Raw genomic sequence first — 10403 nt, 5'->3', positions numbered from 1 at the left:
AGAGCATACATCTGTTATCCTTCAACAATGCTTGCAATCATTCATAGACCAGCTCGAATGTTCAAAATCAGTGATCTAAAAAATATAATGATAGTATGCGTAATTCTAAATAACATGATTATCGAAGATGAGCAAGATGATAATGAGGTTCAAACTTCAAGCACGAACAAGTTGATGATAATCCTCCTGAGCTGTCATGCAATTCTACAAGTGAACTTATAGAGTTCATTCAACTTCATCATTAAATTAGAGACACTCCGGCTCATCATCAGCTCCAATTGGATCTAATTGAACATCAATAAAAATTATATTCCCAAATTTAGAAAATTAACTAGCTAGTTTAATATCAATTGTTGATTTGGACTCAAGATTCCTATGTACGATTTCAATTCTCTAATAAAAGTTATCACAACAAGATTTGGACTAATATCTTCAAATGAATATATGTAATATTTGTTTAATTTATTTCCTTCCCAAACCAAGTTTATCATATTTTCATCAAAACAAACATCGTTCAAATCAATTAATCAATGTCCTCAAATTTAGCACTTGTGAAATAAATAAAAAATGAGATACAAATTAATTAATGCTTGCCATTGGTGAGAATTGTTAGGATGAATTAATCAATTACACACAATTCTCACAAAACAATTGTCACTGCTTATTTGCATTACATTTTGCCACAATTATCATTTGATGTTACTGGAAATATATATGTTGTATTTCAGGTAAGATAGTGACATTTATCAACATGATTTGTTCCTCCCTTTCTAACCACTATCTCTCCACTTTCTCCTCCACTTTAGGTCGAGCAAATTCTAACTTGTTCACTTCCAACATTAGCCTCTTGTCCTCTTGCTGTATTTTATGCTCCTCTCTTTCTCGATCATGATACATTTTAGATCCTTTAAGATGGAAAAACTTTTTCTCGAGTGCTTAACTCCTCAAGAAGAGCATATTTCATCTTGGAGATCTCGAAAATATCCTCAGCTGACCTAGTTGGGTCCTCCCGTTTTGCTTTCTCAACTTTTCTTCACATTAGCTTATCTCATTCAACATCATTTTTAAGAATATGCTCCTCATCGGCATCATTTGCTAAATCTACAACAACAAATGTACGAGTTGGGATTCGCGATATTGTAGATTTTTACTTTGGACCATCCTTGGAGTAATGCTAAATCTATTTTGGATGTTCCTTCAATAGGTTCTAACAATGCTTGAATGGAAATTACCTTTTCTCCAATGAAAGTACATAATCTTTACTCTGTCAAACTTGCAAAATACAAATAAACATAAAATAATTAGTGTGAATTTATCCAAAAATATAATATAACAGTATGTACAAAAGTTTGAAAGTAGTGGATGGATATACCTTGTATTGCTTGGTCATACCAATTTGATTTAACCTTTTAGCTTGGGCTAGTTTCGTATAAAATTATTGGTTGCTTTTTTTATCACCGACCACCAATGCATTAAAGACCCAATGGTCCGATCCGTTATACTTTGCTTATACTAATTAAGGTGCAAAAAAGTTTTCTCCCAAAGTTAGGAGTGCTTTTTTATCAATCCATTATATTGCATCTAAGCTAGCATTTAATCATGCAGAGATAAGTAATTCATCTTCCTTTTAGTGAAGTTGGCATCCCTAAGTGTTTTTTTTTTTTTTTGTTGTAGTGAGAACCTCTACTTGGAGTGGGATGAAGAGTCTTCCATCAACACTAGATTGTGTTAAGTTTGACTTCAGAAAGTAGTTAGTGTTAGGATCCTCATTCAGGAGGTCCTGAAGAACATATTTTCATGCATATGTGAGTCCATCTCCATAAAATCATAGACAATGATGGAATTTAGACATGTTAAAAACTCAAAATAGATGGTGACAACATTTTGCAAACTGGCTCAGGAAAAAAATGGTGACATAGAGGAAGTGGCAATGTCCCTAATGGCTATAACAATTGGTTATCAATATTCTGAAACTTCATACTGATATTGGCCATTCAGGCTACCCTACCATGGAGTATGTACTAAATTTTCCTTATACCCAATAAAGTTGGACATCATCACAGGCAAAGTAGAAAAATAACCTAGCAAACAAACAAGTAACAACCAATGATTCAATGAATACAGCATTCTAAGCACATAACATATCAAAATATTGAGCACAAGGTGTTGACATTTTTAATCAAGAAGAAAAGATGTTAGATACTAATATATCACAGCATAAAAGGAAAGCCAACCAACAAATTCAAAAAAAGGGCAGTGGGATGCTTAGTGGATAAATGTTCGACCATAAGGGGCTGCCAAAAGTTTACCATATGTTCTTAGCAATTAACAAAGGCAAATACAACAGCCAGTGATTCCATTAATAAAACATTCTAAGTACATAATAGGTTATAATATCGAGCACAAGGAGTTGACAATTTTAATCAAGGAGAAAATATGTTAAGCATGGATATATCACAACACAAAAGGAAAGCCAACCAACAAATCTGAAATAAAAATAAAAACAGCATGCTTAGTGGTTTAGGGTTTGACCGCCAGGGATTGACAAAAGTTTACCATATGTTCTTGGCAATTAATAAAGTCAAATACGATAGACAATAATTCAATGAATAAAGCATTCTAAACACATAATAGGTTATGATATTGAGCACAAGAGTTGACATTTTTAATCACAATGAAAGGATGCTAAGCATGGATATATCACAACACAAAAGGGAAGCCAACTAGCAAATCCAAAAAAATAAAAAAAAGCATGCTTAGTGGATCAATACTCGATCAGAAAGGGCTGTAAAAGTTTACCTTATGTTCTTAACAATTAACAAAGCCAAATGCAACCACCAATGATTCAATGAATAAACTAAGCCAAACACAACAATCGAATACTATATGTTTTTAGTAATTGGCAAAGTCAAATACAACAGTCACATATTCTCAAGGACCTCAAAGCAATAAATAAAGTCAGATACTATAGTCAAGTATTATAACTGAAGAACATATGGCTTAGAATGGTCTAATTTCAGATGTAGGAAAGGAGCACAAGCTCGAATGGCTGTAAAACATTTTAACTGTGGTTGCTTTTGTGAAACTTTTCACAATAAAGATAATCATCTAGGTTACTCTACCATAGTGATCAGGCCTAGTTCACAATACCAGCTGATTTTATACTCCCAATATTTCAATTCAACCATCATCACAACCTCATTACATTATAAATACAACCCCAATAACAGCTCGTGCATATCAACACCAAAAGTGTAAAGGACAAAGATATAACTCACGAACAAAGAAATTAACCAATTATTCAAAGAATCAGAGACCCTATGCACAAAGAAAGAATCAACATATCACATATCACAATTATGGAAGCCAAATATCACATCAACTGTGGAAGCCAAATATCACAACAACAGCAAAGCCAAAAAACATGTTGAGCTTGCCCAAATTTCTTGAGTTTACAAAAACTTATCAAACAACATGATTGACGAAATTGTCACATGAATCACACAAAGCTAGTAATCACATAAAGCCAAGGTAGAGAACATAGCACAAACACTTATGCAAAAGAAATCTCAAATCACACAAATTACACAAAGCACTAATCAAACAAGATATAGAATCAAATGGCAATTGAACTGATTGAACACAAATCTTTCCAAATTACAAACAAAATCTCAGTTGTAGAAACCCTAGACAAGCATAGATGGAGACCCAAAATGATTAAGGCTAGAGTTTTCGTCATACGACTCAATAATCAAATGGAACATTGGATTGTGTGAGAGTGAGTATAGATGGATTCGAGAATTCATTTCTCTCAGAGCATTCCCATGAATGTGTGTGTGAGAGAGAGAGAGAGAGAGAGAGAGAGAGAGAGAGAGAGAGAGAGTGTGTGTGTGTGTGTGTGTGTGTGTGTGAGTTTGTGCATGTCGGAGATAAGGCATAAACTTACTACAGAAGACGATCGGATGGGCTACTGTCAATGGACAAGTAGGGTGCTAGAAAGAGCTGGTAGCAAGTAGGGGATGAGAGAGAGTTGAACAGGTGAAGAGAGAGACAGGGGCCGAAACAATAAACAATGAGAAAGGAGATGCGCATTGGCTCTTCAAATATAGTGATCCATTGCATCATAAAATCCAAGTCCTAATTTGCAAAGTCAGATGGTAAGGTGCAAACTGAGCTTTTTCTAATCTTTCCTATAATTTGGAGAAAATGAACGGATGGGGGTGTCAGATATGAGTGCTCTAAGACTCATTTGGAATCTTAAAATATTTTAGTATATCTATAAATAGTTGTGAAATAGTTTGAGTTAAGATGTTTTTTAGAGTCTTAGAAAAAAATGAATGAAAATAATATAAAGTTAAAAAATTGCTTGAATATAATTTTTATTTTAAAATTTAAAAAAGTTTTATTCTTTTTTGTATAAATTTAAGGATTTTAAAAAATTGTAATGATTAGATGAAAAAATTAAAAACTTAAAATTGAAAAGTATTTTGTGTTTGAGTGACATTTGGAAAAAAAATATCTTAGAATATATAAAAATACTTGAAAATAATTGTATTGCCAGATGGACTAAGACTTCGTTGGTTAGACAAATTAGATGAGATAGTTTATGAATGATAGTGAAATGGTTTGAAGTAAAATGTTTTATTGAGTTTAAGGAAATGAGAGAAAAAAAAATTGAATAAAAATAATATAAAATTAAAATATTATAATAATATAAGTTTTTAATATTATTTTTATTTTGAGATTTGAAAAAATTTAATTGTATTTTGTTTGAAAGTTTGTAAAAGTTATAATTATTAAATAATGATTAAATGAAAAAGTTATAAAGTTGGAAATTTAAAATTTGAAATTGAAAAATATTTTTATTTAAATGATATTTAGATTTTGAGATGAGATGGAATTGAGATTATTTGTAAAATTAAACAAGGCTTAATTTAGAACTTATTATGCATTATATATCAATATATTAATAATTACTTTTTAATAATTAAATAAAAAATTATTAAAAAATAAAATAAAATTTATGAGCCATCAAATTGGAATACAAACTCAAGGATATTGTATCATTTTCACCAAAAAAAAAAAAAAAAGTGGTGGAAATGCGAGGGAAGCCCGGTGTCCCCCACAAACCAAACCCAGCAAAGAGAATGGGATTAACCCTGGCAGCCTGAACCCACCATGAAGATTCCGTCCGCTTCCGAGCTGCCTGAACCCACCAGCTGTGAGACCTCTTTCCGACGCCTGAACCCTAGCAGCCACGTGAGAAGTCCTCGTCCCCGACCATTTCAAACCAAATCGAGCGGTGGAGAGTAAATTTTGAAACCCTAGCCAGCAACCTCTCATTCCGTCCAAGGAGCCATTCCTCCTTCCCACCGATTGGTTAGTTCCTACGTTGCTGTTTATGTGTTCTCTGTTTCATTCTGCTTTTTATCTCAAGCTTCCTGAGTCTGTTTGGGAATTCTTTGGTAGTAGAGTTTCATGGTTGATGCTAGTTTTTGGGTTCTTGTGCTGGACCAAAGAGACTTCTGTTTGAATTTTTTTGGGTTGTGAACTTAGGAGATGAAGATAATATGTGCAGCTGAAAGATTTGGGTTTCTCGCAGTGTCTGTAATTTTTTGGTGAGGCGTTAAATTATATGCTGATATTATTTAAATGAGTAGTGCTATATTTATTTTTTGATAGGTGAGTAGTGCTATATGAACTTCGAATTTTTCGTACAACATTAAATTTGGAAATGGAGGTAGAATTGCATGGAGTCAAATTTTATTGGTTTAAATAAAAAGCGTTTACAGTATCAATTTATACCTTCTGTGAAAATAGCATCAATTTGAATTGATATATGTGTAAAAACATGAGGATAATTTTATTTTTATTGGCATTGGGTGTGTGGGAACAACATCCCAACTAATCCCAACGGTACACAGCCTCTTGGCAAGAAGTTACCCGCAAATACACATCGGGTAATTCAATGAGAAAATTCCACAGTCCGATAGCCCGTAGAGATTGTTTGCACTCAAGGAGATTTGAACATTAGACCTGGGGGAAGCATACCTCAAACCCAAAGCCTTTACCACTTGAGTCATGACCCCTAGGGGTTACATTAAGATATTCTTAAGACTTAAGAGCAAAACTAAACATTTCAGTGGTGATGAGAGTACCCTTATCGTTTAATACATATTTCCATTATAGTTTGTGTGATAATTGTACTGAATCATATAAGTGGGGAAATAATATAATCAATCCAAAAAAGACTAGCTTTTGAGAGGCTAGTTGAAAGTAAAAAGTATTATTTTCATTCAATATTAGACCCAGCAGCTCAATGCAACTATTATTATAAACAGAAAAGGCTAGTTTCTGAGAGGCATGAGAATGTTCTTTAATTATTCAAAGAACTCTGTCACAAGCAACTTGAAAGTATAAATAGGGTTCTTAGAATCAAGAATATAGGTTGAACTTATGCGTTTCCTAAGTTTGAATCAGAAATTGCTTCAAAGACTACAACCAATGCATAAATTATTTCAATGTGGTTGAGTCGATAACATGACTTGTTATTAAGGTTTTCTTGCACTATTCTTTTATATATATATATAAGTAAATATTGCATCATTCTTATTGTTGTTTGGGTCCTCTGGTATGTATCCTATGAAATTTTCCTTGTTTTGTGGAAATTTGTTACTTTAAATAGTTATAAAATTCAATAATGCAAATCTGGTTGTGACGTCAATTTATTATATGCGACTTATGCGCGTAATTACTAAATTTATTGAAAATCCCTATTTTTTTTAATTTTTTAATGGTTGGATCTTCTTAGAAAACTCCAAGGCTGGGCTTGCTATGGATTCAGACATAGAGCTCTCTGATAACAAGCATGATGAGGTAAGCGTTGATGATGGGCAAGACAACAACAATGAAACTATTGAAGAACCTAAGATTGGAATGTTATTTTCAACTGAAGAAGAAGTTCGGTCTTACTATATGAAGTATGCTAAGCATAAGGGGTTTGGGGTGCGTAGAAGGAATTCTAAACAGGGAGACGATGGGAAGGTTAGATGGTTTACCTTGGTATGTGCGCGACAAGGCACACCAAAGAGTCAGGCTACCAATTTTCTCAGGCCAAGACAAACAGAGAGGATAGGGTGTAAGGCTAGGATTAATGCAATTTTAAATGATGAAGGTGGATATACCTTGTCTAGTGTAATATTGGAACACACACATGTTTGTAGTCCAGAAAAGGCAAGACATTTCAGATGTTTTAAGAAGGTAGATGCTCGTGTAACTAAGGGGCTTGAAATAAATAATGCAACAGGAATATGTATGGGAAAGAACTTCAAGTCTTCAGCTGTTGAATCAGGGGGGTACGAGAATGTGCCATTAGGAGAAAAGGAGTGTCGAAACTATATTGATAATGCACAACTTCGTCTTGGGGTTGGAGGTGCTGAAGCTCTTCGTAATTACTTCAGAGAAATGCATAAAAAAAATTCAGACTTTTACTATGAGATGGACGTGGATGATGATATGAGGTTAAGGAATGTATTTTGGGCTGATGCCCGAAGTAGAGCTGTGTATCAATCATTCGGAGATGTAATTACATTTGACACAACATACTTGACAAATGCGTATAAGATGCCTTTTGTATCGTTTGTGGGTGTGAATCATCATGGTCAGTTAATCCTATTAGGGTGTGGATTGATATCTAGTGAGGACACACAAACTTTTGAGTGGTTTTTTGAGTCATGGTTGAAGTGTATGAACAACCAAGCACCAAATGCAATTATAGCAGACCAAAACAAGGCAATACAACTTGCAATTGTGAGGGTGTTTCCAAATTCTAGGTATCGCTTCTGCTTGTCGCACATCATGAAAAAATTTGTTGAGAAGTTTGGATCACATTCTCAATATGAGGAGATCAAGAGTACTCTACAAAAGTGCGTGTATGACTCTTTAACTGAGCAGGAGTTTGAAGAACGTTGGTTCAATTTGCTTGATGCCTATCATCTTCAAGAAAATGAATGGTTGGGATCGTTACATAGTGATAAACGTTTTTGGGTGCCGGCGTATGTTAAAGACACATTTTGGGCTGGAATGTCAATTACACAACGGAGTGAAAGCATGAATGCATTCTTCGATAACTATGTTAACTCCAAGACCACATTGAAACAATTTTTAGATCAGTACAATTCAGCCCTTAGAAGGAAGGTAGAGAATGAAGCTGTTGCTGACTTTAATTCATTTAACACTGAGATTCCGTGCATCAGTCACTATCCTCTTGAGAAGCAATTTCAAAAAGCATACACAATTTCCAAATTCAAAGAAGTACAAGATGAATTTAGAGGATTTTTATATATATCTACCTCACTGCTGGGATGCGAGGGTGCAAAATATACTTACGCAGTTGCCGATGAGATTAAAGTGAGTGATGAATTCATAAAACATGCAAACTTCATTGTCGCGTTAGATGAAGATCCACTTGAAGTTAAATGCAGTTGCAAGTTATTTGAGTTTAAGGGCATATTATGTAGACACGCTCTTCGTGTCTTGGTTCTATTAGGTAAGAATGAACTACCATCAAAATACATCTTTGATCGATGGAGGAAGGATATAAAGAGAAAATACACTTTTATCAAAAGTAGTTATGAGGCAAATTGCAACTCTGAGAGACAAAGGTATGATAGGATCCTAAATTGCTTTTATGAACTGGCCTCAAATGCATCAAAGACTGAGAAAAGTTGTGTGAAATTGATCGATCAGATAGAGCAGTTGAAGATAGAGTACCTTGAAGACAATTCAAGGTGTGGTGGAAAAACAGATAAGCCAACTACATCCATGGATGGCACGACAACAAGTACAAGTAAAGCTTTTAGTCCCTTGGTAGTTCAAAGTAAAAAAAAGCCACCATCTAAGAGAAAAATGCACCCCGTTGAGACAGATCTTAGGAAATCAACTACGAGGAGATTGCGTTCCTGTGAAGTTGAGGTTGTTTATTGTGTTGTTTTTTAATTAAAAAACCAGTTCTTTTGAAGAACATGTCTGATTTGCGTATCTTGCATTTTTTCGTTACATGTACAGCAGAGTAGTCAATTATCAAGAGAAGATAGAGCAAATGAATACCATGAGAGCAGCCCACAACATGAGGCTCCTCAAACCCAAGTACACTTAAAAAATCCATTAGTGCTTGTTAATTACTGCTTTTCTTTGTTTATGCATGAAATACGTGTGAAATGATGAAACCTTTGTTTGGATTAAATTGCTACAGGAACGACAAAGTCAAGTTTGGACTCATGTGCCAGATTATTTTTGTACTTCTTCGACTGCTCCTCCATTACAAGTAATGTTGACATGATTATGGTAGAGAAATATGGGTTTAGCATTTTGTTGGTTCTTACTACATTTTTGTGTATGTATAACATATATGCGAATTGCTAATAATTTTATGCGAAATAAATGGTTACAGGATCAACAAAATCAAGTTTGGACGCATATGCCAAATTATTTTTGTACTCCTTCGACTGCTGCTCCATTGCAGGTTGTCTTGACCTGATATGGTGCTCAATATGGCTTTAATTTTTTGTTGGTTCTTACTATGTTTTGTTCATTTAGATGCAACCTTCTCGATTGCATCTCTCAGACCCGGACGGAGGCGGCCATGATAATCAGCTTAGAGACCTTAATGATGGTATGCAGTGACACTAAGAATGGTTTTCTAATATTGACTTAAATGTGCACTTTTTGTTTATATAACGGTTCTAATAAAAATCATGTGGGTTACGGATAGACTTCTATTTGCTTTTTTTCATGATCCTTTTCTATTTAGATTTCCTTTTCACATTCCACATGGATACTTTTGTATAGGTCAATTTTTTCCTCTAAACACAATCTTCCATTTTCTTGTTTCAGGAGGTCATTGATAAAGCCACCTGATTTTCAGATGTGGTGCCCAGAAATTCATGGTGCCCTGGAAGAAGAAATGAGAGAAATTCATGCTTTATCAATTAAGAAAGCTTTGACCCCAAAGCAGTGGAACCAAAAGCGTCATTCCGAAAAATCTCATCCTACTTCTTAGAACATGGGTTGAGAATTTTATGATAAGTGAACATGGGTTGAAAATAATGTGACAAAAGTGTGTGCTATTGCTTATAAGCATGGAATGACTTTGGAATATGTCTTGAGTTTGTTGAGAATTGGGTCCAAGTTTATTAATGCTTGTTGCTCGGGTCCAGAATTTAGCCTCATTCTGAAAATAAGCCATGGGTCTTGGCGTGAAAAAGTGTCATGTTCTGAAAATAAGCCTTTGTGTATGTTTGTTCTCAAAAATTGTTTTCATTGATACCATCGTGATAACGTCGATTATCACGACTAAAAAGAAAGAGATAAGCTAGAAGCCGGATCGGGTGTGGAGAGAGGAT

At 34.3% G+C, this 10403-nt stretch overlaps 1 protein-coding gene across 5 annotated transcripts; it reads left to right on the top strand.

Annotated features, from left to right (window-relative positions):
- Positions 1-5063: 5063 nt before the first annotated feature.
- Positions 5064-10158, top strand: LOC122310912 (protein FAR1-RELATED SEQUENCE 5-like). 5 transcript variants are annotated; one of them, XM_043125172.1, is made up of 8 exons: positions 5064-5379; positions 5557-5618; positions 6812-8973; positions 9067-9147; positions 9254-9325; positions 9452-9523; positions 9598-9673; positions 9895-10158. In XM_043125172.1, exons 3-8 carry the CDS (start codon positions 6835-6837, stop codon positions 9903-9905), a joined length of 2451 nt encoding a protein of 816 aa, XP_042981106.1. In that variant the 5' UTR covers positions 5064-5379; positions 5557-5618; positions 6812-6834; the 3' UTR covers positions 9906-10158. The 5 variants fall into 5 exon arrangements, 4 of the variants coding, with proteins under 4 accessions (XP_042981106.1, XP_042981116.1, XP_042981097.1 ...); XM_043125182.1 differs by lacking the exon at positions 5557-5618 and having other exon boundaries at positions 9070-9147; XM_043125163.1 differs by lacking the exon at positions 5557-5618.
- The last annotated feature ends 245 nt before the right edge of the window (positions 10159-10403 follow it).

The sequence above is a fragment of the Carya illinoinensis genome, chromosome 1 (genome assembly GCF_018687715.1).
Source record: "Carya illinoinensis cultivar Pawnee chromosome 1, C.illinoinensisPawnee_v1, whole genome shotgun sequence".
Lineage (NCBI taxonomy): Eukaryota > Viridiplantae > Streptophyta > Magnoliopsida > Fagales > Juglandaceae > Carya > Carya illinoinensis.
Note: the sequence above shows the minus strand (reverse complement) of the source record. Positions and strands in the feature narration are given on the sequence as shown.